The following is a 16,975-nucleotide window of genomic DNA, read 5'->3' as shown; positions in this document are numbered from 1 at the left end:
TTACCGGTACAGACTACATGAGATCACCTTTGAACCATTGCATAAAGTTTTTGCTTTTATACTTTCAGTAAATCCTGTGTCTCAGAGTTTCACTTATCTGCTTTTACTTTACAGATGCTCTTCAAGGTGCTTCTTTTCTATGTGCCAGAAATATAAATCAGTTTTCAGAAAGTTCTCTATACTCACTTTGTTATAATGTGGCACAATATGCAATTATATAAAGAATTATATACACATTATATGATGGCACTATATGGGCACAACAAATGTCCAGTAAACCCTATCCTAGTTGAAGCCTGCATATAAAATCTAGATAGAACATAGTTTAACATGGAATAATACCTGTAACAAAAATAGCTGACAATTTTTATTTGGTTTTATTATTTAATATTTTGATAAGTTGACATTTTGACAAGGCAAATGTGAGAAGTGGAATGATTGTAAAACTGAAATACAGAAATGACAGTAGATTTTGTGTGGAGTTGTAGAGCCTCTTGGTTTTGGTTCATGATGTGTCCATCTGCTGCACTCTCTCCTGCACGACCTCCAGCTTTAACGGTACCACTTTCTCGGTCAGCACTGGAGTGGTCCCAGGCCGGTACCTGTACTTTGTTTTCCTATGGCATAAGAAAAGATATATTTGTTAGCTAATGTACAAAATTATCAATGTGACAGGGTAATAGAAGATTTTTTTTAACATAATTTTCATCTGCTGTTGTTTTACAGTGTTTTGTCATAAAATCAAAACAAAAATATAAAAAAAAAAAGTTTAAGGGATCACAGTGAGATAAAATCAATTCACTTTACATATTTCATGACATGCTTTGTAAATGTACAATGAATGTTTTCTTTACGCTCTCCTTATTTTTGTTGTGCTAGCAAATGAATTCTGTCTAGTGTGCAGTGATTAGAGCATAAGAATTTACATCAGATGCCCTTCCAGACACCAACTCATTTCATTTATCAGGGGTTGAGGCACACAGTACACAGACGCAGGCATTGGTATGTTTAAATATTAACCTTGATCATTACTAGTATTAAAGCATTAGTGACAAGATCCCAGTGTCAACAACCCTATCTCACATTAAAGTATAAGCCTGGAGTGTTTTGACATTGTCTCAAATCCCGAAATGTATACATTATAAACTGTACATTATATTTCAGTTTAGATTTATATTGGTTGCACACCTGTCGTCTCCATACGGCGACTCCTGGAAAGGCCGGATGTAGTCAACTCCTTTGCGGGTGATAACGCAGAGGTCAATGTTGTGTCCTGAACCAAGATCGTTCATGATGCCGGACTGAATCGCAGCTCGCACCAGCTCCTTGGCCTCCTCCATCTGATGAAGAGACAAAATCACTCACCTTTTTGTCAATTTTCAACATATAGGCTATATAATATTACAAAAATGTGTAGAATCTTTTCACTCACCTCCATATCTGGTTTGAATCTGTCTTCCAGAATTCCCATAGCGGCAAGATCCCCAGAACCTGAGGAAAGAAAGGCAAACAAAAATGCATGTTAATTTCAAGAATGACAATAAGATCTATGTTGTATTTGTATAGTTTTAATTCTTCCCTTGCAATACGTTACAACATATGCAAGGCAAAAACAACATAGATGATTATGTTTGGTTTGTTTGTTTCTCAGACTGGCTAATCTGCATGTCAACGTAAACGTGCAGAAATATGATACGAGCCCAGAGTCTTTATGGAGTAGGAAAATAATGTAGTCTTGACTGGTCAGGAAATGCATTTTACCTACCCATTGCCATATAGGGCATAGTGTCTACGCTTCCCCAGGGCCCCACTTCATACAGGTGGTTCCCGGTGCAGTCCACTCCTCCCAGTATAAGATTGGCTCCAATAGTTCCATGATACCTGAAGACAACAACAATGGATATCAATGAAGTAGAAAAATACAGCAAGCAGAGTTAAAGGTGTTACTACTCTGTTCATGATGAGGATGGACAGGATTAGGAATGTGTACATTAATTTTGAGTTATGGCACATTTTAAATATTATGCTATAATATTCTAAAATATTACCAAACCCCAACCTTAAGAACAAAAACATAATATAGCAAGTATTATCTATGCCACTGTATCAGGCTGTCTAAATTTTGCAATGCTGACTGTTTTGCCTTTCCTTTTGGATGAGAAGTTTACACAAAATGATAAAATATTAAATTAAATCCATGTTTGAATCTGTTAACCCACAGACAGGTGATTAGCACTGATCACCCTTGAACTGACAGCAAAGCATTTATAGAATATCTTAAATGTTTTGGGTTCATGGCGACAAATGATGTAGAATCTGAGTTGCAGAAGCCCACCTGTATAGCATGTCTTGTAGTATATTTGCAGCCATGATCATTCGAGGATTTCTGCCACTGTTCAAGGAATAGATCGTGAGGTTTGACGAAAGAATGTCTGTAGTTTTCTGTGTGTCCGCTGCTGTTCCCGCTCCACAACAACTGAAATAAGAACAAATGATTAAAATGATATAGAACTGATTTGATGTGACTGAGATTTAATTAAAGTGCCTTACTAAATGTTTGGAGAAATATAGTGGATCTTAGCACACATCTTGTCAGCGACCACTTCACTGGAGGTAGCTCGTGTGTCGGCGCCAAGAACCACTCCATCCTACATAAGAACAAAGACAAACTTACTGGATACTTATTTGTCATTGACACAAATGCAACTTTAAATCCCTTCTTACAGATTGATGTTTACTCCCTCAATGGAAAAGGCCCATTACATATATGTATCATTTAAAATCTACTTTGTCTGCGCAGAACAGGTTAGGTTAAATTTATAAAGTTTTGATAGTATGGGTAGAATGATAGGCTTATGAATTAAATGTGCATTATGGTTTGGGACAATAGAATTTTTATTTAGAGTTTAATGTAGGCTTATACATAGACATAGGTATACAAAGGCCTATGCATATGTCAAATATCTGCTAATATGGTGTACCAAGCATGTATAAGGTAATACCCACCTTAAATACAACTCCAGCTATCGTGGTACCTGTTTTCATCGGTTTGGGTGCCTTTCCTCCCTCAAAAATCTCTTCCAAAGCAGCATTTCTGAGGGAAGAGGGAATAAAAAAATAACTTAGAACGTGTCAGAGCCCGTAAAACAAACACATCACACAGTAAGTTACTTTCACTTTTGATCCTGCTCCGAAAACTAAACCAAACTTTCTTAAGGTCGACAATTCTGACACATTTATTTACTGATATCCTAAAACTATTTCATACCTGGCCGCGTTTTCAAAGTTGAAGCCGGATGCAGGGATCTCCAGGACATTTGATAGCGCCATAGTGGACTCAGGTCTGCGCGTCGCTTCCCTGTGCGCAGCTACAGTGCACTTGAGGTCGCTGTTTAAGGTTTCGCCTGATTTTTCTCTTTCGATTTGGAGCCAACATGGAGAAACGCATTCTGGACTCACAGATTAAAGGAGTCAGCACCGGGGTAAGTAAATACAACGGTTTAAATCACCATTTTGTACAGATTCAGCGTTATTGGTTTTACGCATGAAGTGAGAAAGCGTGAAACTAGACTCTCGTAAGTGGTCTATAGGTTCAATGAACAGGTGATGCTGTGTCCTAAAAAATACTGGATACCCTTATCACACACGCTGTTTTTAGCTGGCAGTTCATGTAATGTAGAGTTCTTTTTAGGTCAATACATTCTATGAGATTTCTTTCGTCAGTTTTTGTGCAGAATACGTTGCTTTCATTTTCATCAAGCACACAAAACTACATATCCCACAATTCATAGTTTATGCGTCTAAATCAATGGACGTATTTTGTTTCCACAGACTACAATCCTGGCTGCCACTTTTGATGGAGGAGTTGTGATTGGCTCAGACTCCAGGGCTTCAATGGGAGGGTGAGAATGAATTAAAGTTCACAGTTAAAAGTTGATTCATTAATAATAGTATGTTTTATTAAGTTTGTGTGACATAAGAGGTTCACTCTAATGTTTTTCACTCTGCTGTTTCGTTCAGGGAATATGTCTCTTCAAAGACAATTAACAAAGTAATTCAGGTTCACGACCGGATCTTCTGTTGTATGGCTGGTTCTCTGGCCGATGCCCAGGCTGTCCTAAAGGCGGCTAAATTTCACTTATCATTTCACAGGTATCTTTATTATTACTTAACTAAACTGAGTAATAGATGCATTTGTCCACTAACTCCTGCTGTATACTGTCAGCACTGCCTGCAAACTACTGTTATATCCTTGAACAAGACAATTTACCCACCTTTGTAAAGTAATAAAGGCATTTTGTGTGCCTCAGTTTTTTCACTTTGTATTTGAGGCCGATACTGAAGAGCACCAAAAGGACAGTTTTTCACAATCTCTACACATCCAAGTAGCAATCCTGCCCCCTAAACTTTGCTCACCTTGCCTGAATGTCAGTGCAATTAGTGTCAGATAAGAGTTTGGAGCAGAATATGAGCCATTTCTATCACTCTGACCCAGGGCAGGCATGGCTTACATCTATGAAGCACTTAACCATTATTAATTGTAACTGAGAGAGAAGTGAACTGAACTGTAAAATGAGTTCGAAAGCTGTATTTTGTTTGGAATTTCATTTAATTTCTGCAGCAAATGTAAGAATATTACAAGGATCAGTAATTCTGTTTTTGTCTATCCACAGTGTACAGATGGAGAGCTCACCACAAGTTATTGCAGCAGCATCTGTGTTGAAAGAACTGTGTTACGAAAACAAAGACGAGCTACAGGCTGGCTTTATCACTGCAGGATGGGACAAGAAAAAAGGACCTCAGGTGGGGGTCTCAGTGTATTAAGAGACTTTCCTGGTTATTATTAAGGACAATAATACTGCTGCTAAAACTGATATTGGCCGATATATGTGGGAGTGTTCTAAGATGCCTCAGTCTCTGTTACCCATGTGTTATTTTCGTTTGTTCTCACTGCATCAGATGTGTCTTTTTAAACAGAAAAAAGAAGAGCTGTATGTTTACACAATCGATAGAAACTTATATTAAGAGAATAGAGGCTGCTTTTTGCAATAAAAAACAACAACAACAAAAACAGTCCAGATTACCACCGATGAATCCTTCTCTACTTAGATACAGTTAGTATTTTCTTTGTATTGCTTTTTGGATGTTAATTTATGACCTTTACAACATTTTGGGCCTTGATATAGATAAGGATAATCTTCATAATATTATTGTAATAATGAGATGGCAACTATAGCTTTCTGGTCACAACAGTAAGTAAAATCTCAAAAATCTCTCTCCGTCTCACAACTAACAATTTGTATTAGTAAAGTACAAATTAGAATAGGCTATAAAAGTTTTTAAATGTTTTCAATTTTTTCCTCTTCCAGATTTATGTTGTGTCTCTTGGCGGGATGTTGATCAAGCAGGAAGTGACCATTGGAGGCTCCGGCAGCACCTACATCTACGGATACGTGGATGCCAAATACAGACCAAACATGAGCAGAGAAGAATGTCTACAGTTCGCCACTAATGGTATGATTGTCTCAGTGTTGCTGCAACTTAAATAATGACTCCAGGTTGGCACTTATGAGTTATAGTTCTGGGTTATGCTTCTACAAAAACATATCACATTTTATTTTTCTATGAATTGACAAATATGATCTTGGAGTAACAGTAACATTATTCCAACCATGTACCCACAAAAGTTTAGAGTTTAAAGACAAAAAAAGGAAGCACAGTTGAAGTTTCCTGTTTTCTAGATATTGTTTATTTATTGAAAAAATAATGTACATTTTCCTAGCAGTGACCTATATTTTGTAGGTATGAGGTCATCAGAACTAATTCATAGATCAGATATTGTATCCAAACAATTGTGTCAATCTATCTATTTCTACTTGAGTGATAATCAACTCTTATATTTGGATATACATCTCATCTCAAGTTATATCCATCCTTTCAGAAAGATTCTCTTTAGAGGATACAAAATTATTTATTTTTCTTCCATTTTATTTTATATGGCATCTTTTTTTTTTTTTCACATTTCCTGCACCGTCCTTCCCTTCCCCTCCCCCCTCTGTGTCTTTGTGCTCACAGCTCTTGCGTTGGCGATGGGCAGAGATAACGTGAGTGGAGGCGTGGCTCACCTGGTTGTGATCACCGAGTCTGGAGCAGAGCATACGGTGGTGCCTGGGGACAAGCTGCCCAAGTTCCATGATGATTAACTCCCTACTAAAAATAAAACTAAAGTAAAAAAAAAAAAAAAAAAAAAAAAGGCATTTTTGTCATTCATCTTACATTACTAATATAATATAATTAGAATAAAAATGTTATATGTGTAATATGTTTTGCCAAATCAGTGCTTGTAAATTTTGTTTTACCATTACAACTTCTTACTTGGGCAAAGAGATGCATTTTTGTCATTCACTTAATAAAACAGTTGATATAAAAATACAAATAATGAAAATATCTTGTTTTTTAAATATTTTGACCTTTCATACCCTTTGTCAACATAATACAATACAGACATTTTATTCAATGTTGAACTCTACAATATTTTAGTGAAATACATTTTACACGTGGGCCTTGTGGCACGACAGGGTCAAACAGGGTAAACCTAACAGCCAATGTGAAGCCAAATTAAAATGAGTTTGCAGGCAATGTAACTTGATTTCAACCAAAACAATATTCTGCAGCACAGTATCGGATGTTGGCTGCCTTTGATCATTTCAAATAAAGGTTTCAAATATAGCATACAACACCTATAATATATGTTTTAAGTGAATGGAGAAATGACATGATGCAGAGTGACTGTTGATACGCCATCGATTTCCAGAGGCGGGACTTATTCATTCACTTTCAATTTCGGTCGGGTGAATATGGAGTTGCTGTTTGGCTAAAAAAGACGATTAAATATAAGATCAAAACGATTCTAATCATACCGCTAGTCTATATACGTTTTAGTTCAACGTCGACGGTGCGTCTTTTGTGCGTAAGCATGCTGGGGGAGAATGAGCCCGAGTGGTTGTCCGAGGAGGTGAAAACTGGAGTAAGTACAGTCTGTATTACAATCTACGTGAAAGCCAAATGCACACTTGGTTACTAATGACAATATTTTCTACAGACCACTATCCTTGCCATAGAGTTTGACGGAGGGGTTGTGCTGGGGTCTGATTCACGAGTCTCTGCAGGGTGCGTACAGTTGTAATTGCGGAGACTAAACTATATCCTATTTAGCATAGCCTACATGCTCATTGCCATTATTACCTTGTTATTCATTCTGTGACGCAGGGCTTCAGTGGTAAACAGGGTAATGAACAAACTTTCTCTACTCCATGACAAAATCTACTGCGCGCTTTCAGGCTCTGCTGCTGATGCTCAGACCATTGCAGAGGTGGTCAACTATCAGCTGGATGTCCACAGGTAAATAAGACATATCCAAATATATTCAAAACATTATGAATGCCCTACCACTGCTACCTGGTCAAACATAAAACTGTGAATATATTAGACTTTGGTTCAAATACACTACATAATATAGTGATAGTCATACACACATCTTTTGTTTAATCAATTCATTATGTGAATCAATTTTATACACAGAGAGACAATATAGGTTGTCATCTTCTGTTCTGTTAAATTATTGCATGAAAATGATATTGTTTTTTACCACAGTATGGAAATTGGAGAAGACCCCCAAGTTCGCTCCGCTGCCACTTTGGTCAGAAACATCTCATACAAATATAAAGAGGAGCTATCGGCACATCTGATAGTGGCTGGATGGGACAGGAGAAAAGGAGGACAAGTCAGTACTTTTCTCTCATTGTGGCATATATCCTATAATATCTTTAGACTTTTCATCATTTATGCCATGCACACAACAATAACTGTGACCTTGCTGTACATGTGTCTGTTCAAATCCTATAGCTCTGTGTGTTTCTTCTTACTCTGTGCTCTGCCTGGTGTAAGTGCATGTGCCAAAAAATATCTAATCCAGTATTTTTTCTTATTTATGTTCCCCAGGTTTATGCAACACTAAATGGACTCTTGAGTCGTCAGCCCTTTGCAGTTGGAGGCTCTGGGAGTTCGTATGTGTATGGATTTGTGGATGCAGAATATCGAAGAGGCATGAGCAAAGAGGAGTGTCAAAAGTTTGTTCGTCAACAGTGAGTATCATTGTGGTATTCAATAACAGGTTTAACATTGTGTAACTCAGGTATGGACACAAGAATGGATCACATGTTTCCTTATATTGATAGGACATTCTTAAAATTCACATTTATTGTTTATTAAGAATAAATAAATTGGCTTTCAATAAAGGTGAAATAAAGGCAGCTTTCCAGATTGTGGGCATGCCACCTGCTTTCCTTGCCTGTAATGTTCCATACTATGGCATTAAACATATCCATCTCCAACAAGAGACAAGTGGGCAGCTATAGAGGCAAACAGAGGGATAATATTGTGTTTGGGCATCTATCAGATGTTGAGCTAGACAGCTGCATGATCTGATGATATACTCTCATACTTTTTGTTTTTACAGCCCTGTCTTTGGCGATGAACAGAGATGGCTCAAGTGGAGGTGTGGCTTATCTTGTCACAATTGATGAACACTGCACAGAAGAGAAAGTAATTCTGGGAAATGACTTACCCACATTTTATGATCAGTGAGACAACCTGAAATATGTTAAAATACAATCAATAAAATGCATTTTCAGTACAACTGTTGCCAAAATGTCTTATATGTACTTAATAATAGTGTTATTAAAAAAATAAATGAAATAATAACAATAACAAATAACAACAACAACAATAATAATAATAATAATAATAATAATAATAATAATAGTAAAAATAATAAATAAGAAAACATTCATTGCCCTCCATTTAATGCTGGTGGTTACATACAAAAACACCACAAGAAAAACATTTACGTGGCCATACCGGCTTGTAAAAAAGCCTGATCCTGTCAGATCTCAGAAGCTAAGCAGGCTGGGCCTGGGTAGTCCTTGGATGGGAGATATGGAGTAAGAAAGCTGTCAAAAATATTCGGGCGCATAAAATAGAAATCCGTGCGTATTTGGGAAATCCGTGCATATTTGGCTGTAGTCGCGCATAAAATAAATATTTGTAAACTCTCAAATGAGTCCAGTCGTACATAAAATAGATTGTGTGTATTTTATCCATCAGAATACGAATTGAAAAGTTACGACGTCAAGAATTACAATCACGAAATGAAAATTTACGATTACGCTTTCATCAGTACGAATACGAATTCACAGACGGAAATTTACTGTCAAAAATACGTCATCACTTCACAGACATTATTTATCGAGCAGAAGAAACATCGATCAAGATCAAGACTACGCATGCTTAAGTTTGTAGCAGAGGGTAAAAACGGAGTAATGGCACAACAAGGAGCTACAACAGTGACCAACAAGTGGGTTCATTAAAATTTATTGTAAAAATGTCTTGTCTTGCCTTTCTTACTCCATAGGGACCGCTAGGAATTCCAGGTGCCACAGTGGGGCGCCAGTGGCAAAAAACTGTTGTTGTGTCCTTAGGCAAGACACTTTACCCACATTGCCTAGTATGAAAGTGGTGTGTGCATGAGTGATGGTGGTGGTCGGAGGGGCCGATGGTGCAGATTAGCAGCCTCGCTTCTGTCAGTCTGCCCCAGGGCAGCTGTGGCTACAGTAGTAGCTTACCACCACTGAGTGTGGAGTGACTGAATGATGAACTGTAAAGCGCTTTGGGTATCTTGAAAGGCGCTATATAAATGCTATCAATCAATCAATCATTTATTAATATGTGCTTTCCTGATTCCTTTATCCATTTTTGAAGATTTGACTTTTATTTTGGTTTCAATTCCAAATATAGGCTGTATGAATTAGGTACAATAGAACATCTATGGCTATTACCAAACTGGAGTTTATGGGAATACCCTTCAGCTTGGTGAAAACGAAACTAAAAGTAACCTGCAGGCTGCACCAAAACGCGTCTCATAGCAGTGGGTCATTTGAGGACTGTAGGCGCCATGGAAGACATCAAACCCTCAGTGCAGCGTAAAATATTGGCCTTCGTTTTACTAGCTTGGTGCGATTTTGCTTTGTTTTACGTATCGGGGGCATCTTTTACGTACAGGGTCGGAGTTTACGCACGACTCTGGGGCTTCGCAGCTGCTCGTTTCTTTGCGCTCTCTTTCCTCGCTCTTTATACACTCGGAGATCTCGAATCGGTACTGTTCCGTTTCATTGCTACGCTCAGCCTGCTCCCCGCTGTGTACGAGACCGGGACCAAACTTTTTTACGATGGCTTCAGTGACTGCGGGCTCTCGTCGGACTGGTGGTGTTGGATCATGGGTAGCGGTGCATCTGTTGCCGCTGCACTATTTTGGGAAATCACCATCCCGGACGCAGACGAGGCAGTATCCGAAAAGAAGAGCAAACAAAAGTCCAGAGTTTTGTTCATGAGGGTCCTGCGGCTGTTCAGACCAGACCTCCCGCTGCTGCTGGGGGGACTGGTCTTCTTGTCACTAGCTGTGTTCTGTAAGTTGTTAATTTATATGTTGCCTTTAAATACAGACACCCCCCCAGCCTACCCCCAATAGTAAGCAGGTATTTATCAGTTGGGTATGTATGCATATTGACAGATTCTTATTAATAGCCACGTGTGACCAATTTAACCTATAATTTCAAAGCACTGTTGCTTAGTAAAATAATATTACTCAAGCAATATGTGCCAGAAAGTTGTGAATTGGAATGATTGGTATATATGAATACTGTTAATTCACAATTTTCACTGAAATAGGCAATGAAAAGGGATGATTACTTACTTTCAAGAGTGTTTTAACTTGAACTCATCTGATCTGATCTATTGCATATGCTTTTGTTTATCCTCAGGTGAGATGTTCATTCCCTATTACACTGGAAAAGTCATTGATATCCTTGGTGGCCAATATCAAGCAAATGAATTCACCATGGCAGTAATCTTCATGGGTCTGTTCTCTCTGGGAGGGTATGTCCACTTATTTATACTACAGACACAAACATCCCATCTACTATGTTGAAAAATACAACTGAATGCAGTAAGAGAAAATATTATAAATAATGTTATGTTTGCTTTGTTCTGTTTTTTTCAGTTCTGTGTGTGCAGGAGGCAGAGGAGGGCTACTGCTCTGTGCTGTTGGGTCTTTCACTAGCAGAATAAAACTAAAACTATTTGAGACTTTGACCAAACAGGAAATTGGTTTCTTTGAGACCATAAAGACTGGTAAGCTTGGCAACTTTTATAACTGAAGAAGACAGCATTACAGCATTAAAAGTATACTTAATTGATTTTTACTTGAGCTTAATATAGATATAGAAAACAACAGGTCTACAATAATGGACAACAGGAAAAAAAAGTTATTATTATTTTTTTTTTTAAATAAAACTTTTCAAACTTTGCTGTCAGTAATTTATTCTACTACAGTTGGTCTGGCAGCCAAAATAAGTACTTAAGTATGAGTATTGATTCCACATTATAACATGACTCAAATAGAATTTAGTAGTATTTAAATAATAGAATGTATATATTCTGCACTTTTAGCAGAATCCTACTTTTAAACATACATCTTATCATAATTACAACACAAAAAAATTTAAATTTTTTTTTGTCCAAAATTTGGCAGCCCTAATATCTAATACACTACATTGTGCTATTTCTGTGCAGGTGAGATCACTTCCAGACTGTCCAAAGACACTAATTCAATGGGAATGACGGTTGTGTCTGAATATGAACGTGCTGCTGAGGACCTTTGTGAAAACTGTGGGAATGATCTCTCTCATGATGAGCCTTTCCTGGAAGCTCACGTTCCTGGTTCTAATGGAGACTCCCGTAGCTGGAGCCATTCAAAATGTTTATGACACCTACTATCAGGTAACAACAATTTATGTTTTTGTAATAGTAATAGTAATAATATATAAAAATGAAATATACTGGTGTTCAAAATAGTATTTGTTTATGCATTTTATCCCTAAATAGCAAAGTGCACCTACAAGTTCAAAATAAAGGTCAAAACAGTAAAATGATTTGTACATTAATTACATTAACATATAAGTATATATTTTTTTCTTTTACAAATGTTATTAATTCATTCTGTTTTTATATGTCTATTTGATCAACTATTTAAGTTCATACAATATTTCTTTTGTCATTGTCAGTGAACAAAACACAAACTCTGAACTTGCCTTAGCATTATAGTGTAACATAAAACAATAATAACAATCTTTTTTTTTTTTTTTATTAATTTAATTGTTTTATTCTATTGTAATGTTCTTTTATTTAGAGACTCTCTTTGGCTGTACAAGATGCTATGGCACATGCAAATGATGCAGCCAACGAGGTTGTGTCGAATATCCACGTTGTGAGGAGTTTTAATGCAGAGAAACATGAGGCTAATCGATACAATCAACGCTTGAAGACCATACATGAGCTCAAAACTCGGCGCGACACTGTGAGAGCCATCTACCTGCTTGTCCGAAGGGTAAAGATTTGGTTCAATTATATCAATTCAGTTTCAGAATAGGTGGCGTTCACATTCTAGAAGGTGACGATGTCATACTCTCAGATGGGGGCAAGAGCCTCTTTTCCCTGTTGATTACATTGTACTTTACCATGAAAATCCAAAAGGTAAATTCACAAATGTTGAACCTGGTATTCTCAAATATTAACTAAATCCAAGAACTCACTGTATTGCAAAATAATTTTACATTTTAACATTTTTTATTTTAGCTGTCCCCCATCTGTGTTAATTAATATTGGCCTATAGAATGGTGTGATGTCATTGGAAACCCAGCAATACAACTCTATGGAAGATTAACTGTTTTTGAGAGAAATATCCGAAATAGAAATGCACAAATGTTGAACCTTATCATTATTTGTTTGGGTTTGGGTTGTTTGGGGTTGGGTCCACATACTTGCCAATGTTAATCTCATGGCTTAATGTCTTCTCAGTGTCTTTAGAGTTGAATAATGGCAGCACTTTCTGAGGCTATTGTGAATGTAATGAAAAGAAGTTGAACTTCGTGCCAGTTTTTGTTTCAAGTGGATGTGCCCAGTAATTCAAACATGGAACTCTGATCTGTCCTCTACCTCAAAGAATTTTAACATTTTGTAAAGTTACATGAACTATTTTGTTACATTATGTTACATTACTCTTTTAGCCCTATGTTGGATTTATCAGTGTATAATATAATATTTTTATTGCATTTGTAGTTGACTGGGCTGGGCATGCAGGTCCTTATGTTATACTATGGAAGACTGTTCATTCAAAGGGGACAGATGACTGCTGGTAACCTGGTGTCTTTCATAATGTACCAGTCAGACCTTGGAGACAATATCAGGGTAAGTCTGAATGCTTTGATATAATGCTTTTAGTTTATAGCTTACACTATGGCTAGGCAATTAGGCAGGCTTCAGTCTCTCTCCCTATTAAATAAATACAACAGACCAATAAATATTAATGAATGCAAAATAAGATGTTATTCTTTTAACTGGACAACCAATATTTTGTGTCAAAGTCAGACTCCCTGTCTGCAGACATGGTACAGCAATTGCTTTAACACACTGTGTGAAAAAAGCAGTCGTAAAGCTGTGTACTTAAAAATTCATGCACGTGAATATTAGGAATTGGTAGCATAAATTTAAATAATTACTTTGTTTGAAATTTGGGTGAAGCAGCTTTAACCTGCCTTGTTTGTATGAATTAGTGGGATTGATGGTGGTCAGTGACCTAGACAAAAGAGAAAATAAAGAAATTTGCATAACTACTGTAATAATGCACTTTTGCAGTAATAAACAAGGGGGAACAAGGGAAAAATATGTTTTGTTATATGTTGTATTTTATTGTATTATACTGTATTTACCTAGACTCTCACCTATATCTTCGGGGATATGCTGAACTCTGTGGGTGCTGCTGGGAAGGTATTTGAATATTTGGATCGAAAACCTAAGATCAGCGCAGAGGGAACACTTGCACCGGATCAGATCAAAGGAAACATCCAGTTCAGTCACGTCAACTTTGCCTACCCATCCTGCCCCAGCAAAAGTGTCCTACAGGTGAGGGGAATGGTCAGGGTGATCAGGGATTGAAAATCTGTGGGTAGAGAATGTTGCAATACTTGACAAAAAGGAATAAAAAGGATAAAATATATTAAGTAAAGCACAATACACAGAAATACTACTATTACAATAATAATGCAATTTTGATATATACTTCTTGTCAAAGCTAGTCATTACAACTACTACTACTATCATACTGACACTGTTTCTTACACCAACTACTATTAATGATGTTTAAATGATGTCAACCCTGCAACCATACACATTGTTACACAGTTTAATCAATAATAACTACTAAGTAAAAACCAGGTGTAATAACTCTAACTACTTCCCAGTTGTTCCTCTGTCATGGCACAACATTTGAGTGAGACAAAAGATAAAATGGGTGGAGCTATGAGTTCAAACTAAATCATGTTCCTCAAACACCATCACACATAGATAATTATTATCTAAATATTTTTTTTGCCTTATTAATAATGCCATTGGTTGGTACCTACAGGACTTCACACTGGAGCTGAAGCCGGGACAGATGACTGCTTTCGTTGGTCCATCTGGTGAAGGAAAAAGCACATGTGCAAGTCTTCTGCAGCGATTTTATGAACCACAGAGTGGAGAAATCCTGTTCAACAAAGAGCCACTCAAGTCCTATGAGCACCATTACCTCCATAAAAAGGTAGGCACATAGATATTTTAACAATACCATTTGAAATACAATGTGAACCAGACAGATGAGTATAGTATATTAAGAAAAATAGAAAAATGCATATCTATGCACTGTAATATAAACATAACCTGATATCAACAACAGATTAATGGTCCAATAATGCTAGATTTTTGTATTAACATTACTTGCTCCAGCTATACACCACTGTCAGTTTGATTTTTGCTTCAAAGGATGCCCTATTGGCTAGTGAAAGCTCTAAAGCTCTATGGTGCCACCCAAAAAAACTGTTAATGTAAAGCAAGTTTCATATACTATACAACCACCATTGAGTAATAAGAGTATTCACTTCACTTACAGATTGTGGTGGTGAGCCAGGAACCCGTGCTCTTTACTGGTTCAATCAAAGACAACATTTCTTATGGTATGAAAGCCTGCACAGACAAAGAGATCGAGGAGGCAGCACGAAAAGCCAATGCACACGACTTCATCCTACAGCTGGAAAAGGGATACGACACAGGTAAATTGTGTTTCCCATGGATTCCAGGGAGACTATGGTGTCACAAATATTTTTTTTTACGTTAATTAATCTCCTGTATTACGGAGTATTAGGGAGTATGTATATCTCTCTTATTGTCTTCCTCTAATCTTTAAGCAATCCCTTTTGTCATGTTAATTTTAAATGTTTAATGATGATGCAATAGGCAACAAAGTGTTTTTAGGGTGCTTTCATGCCTGTCCTGGTTAGTTTAATCCACATGTAGAACTTGGTTTTGTCCTGTTCTAGTCTTGGTCTAGTCCAGGATTAATTCCAAATTTAGTCCCAGTTTAGTTCCAATTTTGATTTAGGAGTAAAAAAAGTTTGGACACAACCTACTATGGTGGAGAATTTCAGACTCCTCTATTAATGTTAAACATTATAATCAAAAATATCATACTCCTGCTTTCATTTTTCTTATTTGGTTTGTTGAAATATATCTTGATTGTATAATATTGTTCATATTGCAGAGGTGGGGGAGGGAGGTGGCCAGTTAGCAAAGAGTGAGAGACAGCGCATTGCCATTGCCCGAGCTTTGGTCCGACAGCCTCAGGTGCTCATTCTGGATGAAATCACCAGCTCTCTGGATGACGACAGTGAAAAGAAGGTGAGAATAATGAAACTGTTACAGTAAATGGCCAATATTCTAGTACTAATGTATTAATGAAGTAATGTATTAGTGAAGTGAAAAAACAACAAATGTACATGTGGTTTCAACTATACAAAAGTATTACTGTCATATAGAAAATGATGCAGTAGCTAACATGAATAGTCTATCCAATATTTAATTCATTTATGACAGAAATACATCAGTGGCATACATACTTAGTTTTGTATATAATACATTAAATTAATAACTCAATTGTGAATATAGACTCAAAGTATTGACCTAATATTGCCTTCAAAGTTGCCCTTCAGTTTTATATTTGGCATCGTGGCAACTCAGTGACTGTTTTTACCTGAACAGGTTCAACAGGCCCTGGCTCAGTGCCCAAACCAAACGCTGCTAGTGATCGCTCACAGACTGAAAACCATCGAGGGGGCGGATCAGATCGTTGTTATCGGCAATGGGAGAGTCCAGGAGAGGGGGACTCACCAGGAGCTGATGGACATGAAGGGGCATTACTACAGGCTGAGGGAGAAACTTAGTACAAACGGCCACTCACCATAATCGTACAACAGGGGCACCCATTTGCCCATTCTATTAAACCTTTTACCAACTGCTCTTAGCAAGTGTATTTTGCACACCTTTATGCCAGTTTGAATAGTGTAGGAAATGGCTTCTGTTATATATTGGGTTATAAATTTGCCTAGATAGCGTTTATTTCAGATGGGGGCAGGTCAGACAACTGGATATTCTTTCTCCTCCACATCTGAGGGTTAGAAATCTGAAAACAACTTCTACATTGTACAGTCTATGCCAGTATTTATTAAGCTGTGGTAAAGGACTAATTTTGCTGAATTTAGAGCATTTTATGTACAGTTCTATTTTATGTACATCTATTTGTGATGTTTGAAGCTGCTTTGCTTTTGTTCATGTCTAAGTCTATCAGCTCAAGTACTAAGGTTATTTCACAGACCTGTTATGCACTTATGTATTAGAGTGAATAATTATATGTCAAATGTAAATAATGTAAAAATGCAATGAATGTTTTTTTTTTTTTTTTTCACTTAAATAAAAATCATAAAACATCTCA

The 16,975-nt window shown here is 37.0% G+C and overlaps 4 protein-coding genes across 4 annotated transcripts; 3 read left to right on the top strand and 1 right to left on the bottom strand.

Annotated features, from left to right (window-relative positions):
* Positions 1-361: 361 nt before the first annotated feature.
* On the bottom strand, positions 362-3,401 carry psmb13a (proteasome 20S subunit beta 13a). The gene is made up of 8 exons (XM_020939309.2): positions 3,269-3,401; positions 3,007-3,094; positions 2,551-2,648; positions 2,336-2,476; positions 1,766-1,881; positions 1,433-1,491; positions 1,189-1,340; positions 362-617 (listed from the first exon to the last, which is right to left on the bottom strand). Exons 1-8 carry the CDS (start codon positions 3,328-3,330, stop codon positions 506-508), a joined length of 828 nt encoding a protein of 275 aa, XP_020794968.2. The 5' UTR covers positions 3,331-3,401; the 3' UTR covers positions 362-505.
* psmb12 (proteasome 20S subunit beta 12) lies at positions 3,342-6,445 on the top strand. Its single transcript, XM_020939311.2, has 6 exons — positions 3,342-3,482; positions 3,832-3,902; positions 4,021-4,152; positions 4,674-4,803; positions 5,370-5,514; positions 6,076-6,445. Exons 1-6 carry the CDS (start codon positions 3,435-3,437, stop codon positions 6,201-6,203), a joined length of 654 nt encoding a protein of 217 aa, XP_020794970.2. The 5' UTR covers positions 3,342-3,434; the 3' UTR covers positions 6,204-6,445.
* Positions 6,446-6,814: 369 nt separating this feature from the next.
* On the top strand, positions 6,815-8,698 carry psmb9a (proteasome 20S subunit beta 9a). The gene is made up of 5 exons (XM_055157692.1): positions 6,815-7,027; positions 7,103-7,170; positions 7,270-7,401; positions 7,654-7,783; positions 8,002-8,698. Exons 1-5 carry the CDS (start codon positions 6,977-6,979, stop codon positions 8,146-8,148), a joined length of 528 nt encoding a protein of 175 aa, XP_055013667.1. The 5' UTR covers positions 6,815-6,976; the 3' UTR covers positions 8,149-8,698.
* Positions 8,699-9,964: 1,266 nt separating this feature from the next.
* On the top strand, positions 9,965-16,975 carry tap2a (transporter associated with antigen processing, subunit type a). The gene is given in 12 exon segments (XM_020939268.2): positions 9,965-10,523; positions 10,878-10,992; positions 11,117-11,247; positions 11,689-11,741; positions 11,743-11,895; positions 12,305-12,502; positions 13,234-13,362; positions 13,888-14,076; positions 14,579-14,752; positions 15,101-15,260; positions 15,749-15,885; positions 16,246-16,975. Coding segments are annotated over 12 exon segments (2,154 nt in total). The 5' UTR covers positions 9,965-10,012; the 3' UTR covers positions 16,450-16,975.

Source organism: Boleophthalmus pectinirostris, unplaced genomic scaffold, assembly GCF_026225935.1.
Source record: "Boleophthalmus pectinirostris isolate CB_2022bp ecotype Guang Dong unplaced genomic scaffold, ASM2622593v1 HiC_scaffold_21, whole genome shotgun sequence".
Classification (NCBI taxonomy): domain Eukaryota; kingdom Metazoa; phylum Chordata; class Actinopteri; order Gobiiformes; family Gobiidae; genus Boleophthalmus; species Boleophthalmus pectinirostris.
The sequence above is the reverse complement of the archived record's forward strand: the minus strand, read 5'-3'. Positions and strand labels throughout refer to the sequence as shown.

Bases quoted from the DNA above. Each gene is read 5' to 3' on its own strand.
- psmb13a (XM_020939309.2), bottom strand. From the start codon at position 3,330: ATGGCGCTATCAAATGTCCTGGAGATCCCTGCATCCGGCTTCAACTTT. The intron at 2,477-2,550 runs GTAAGGCACTTT...TTCTTATTTCAG, and splicing joins TATATTTCTCCAAACATTTA to TTGTTGTGGAGCGGGAACAG. The intron at 1,341-1,432 runs GTGAGTGAAAAG...TCTCTTCATCAG, and splicing joins GATTCAAACCAGATATGGAG to ATGGAGGAGGCCAAGGAGCT.
- psmb12 (XM_020939311.2), top strand. From the start codon at position 3,435: ATGGAGAAACGCATTCTGGACTCACAGATTAAAGGAGTCAGCACCGGG. The intron at 3,483-3,831 runs GTAAGTAAATAC...TTGTTTCCACAG, and splicing joins TTAAAGGAGTCAGCACCGGG to ACTACAATCCTGGCTGCCAC. The intron at 3,903-4,020 runs GTGAGAATGAAT...TGTTTCGTTCAG, and splicing joins TCCAGGGCTTCAATGGGAGG to GGAATATGTCTCTTCAAAGA.
- psmb9a (XM_055157692.1), top strand. From the start codon at position 6,977: ATGCTGGGGGAGAATGAGCCCGAGTGGTTGTCCGAGGAGGTGAAAACT. The intron at 7,402-7,653 runs GTAAATAAGACA...TTTTTACCACAG, and splicing joins TATCAGCTGGATGTCCACAG to TATGGAAATTGGAGAAGACC. The intron at 7,784-8,001 runs GTCAGTACTTTT...TATGTTCCCCAG, and splicing joins ACAGGAGAAAAGGAGGACAA to GTTTATGCAACACTAAATGG.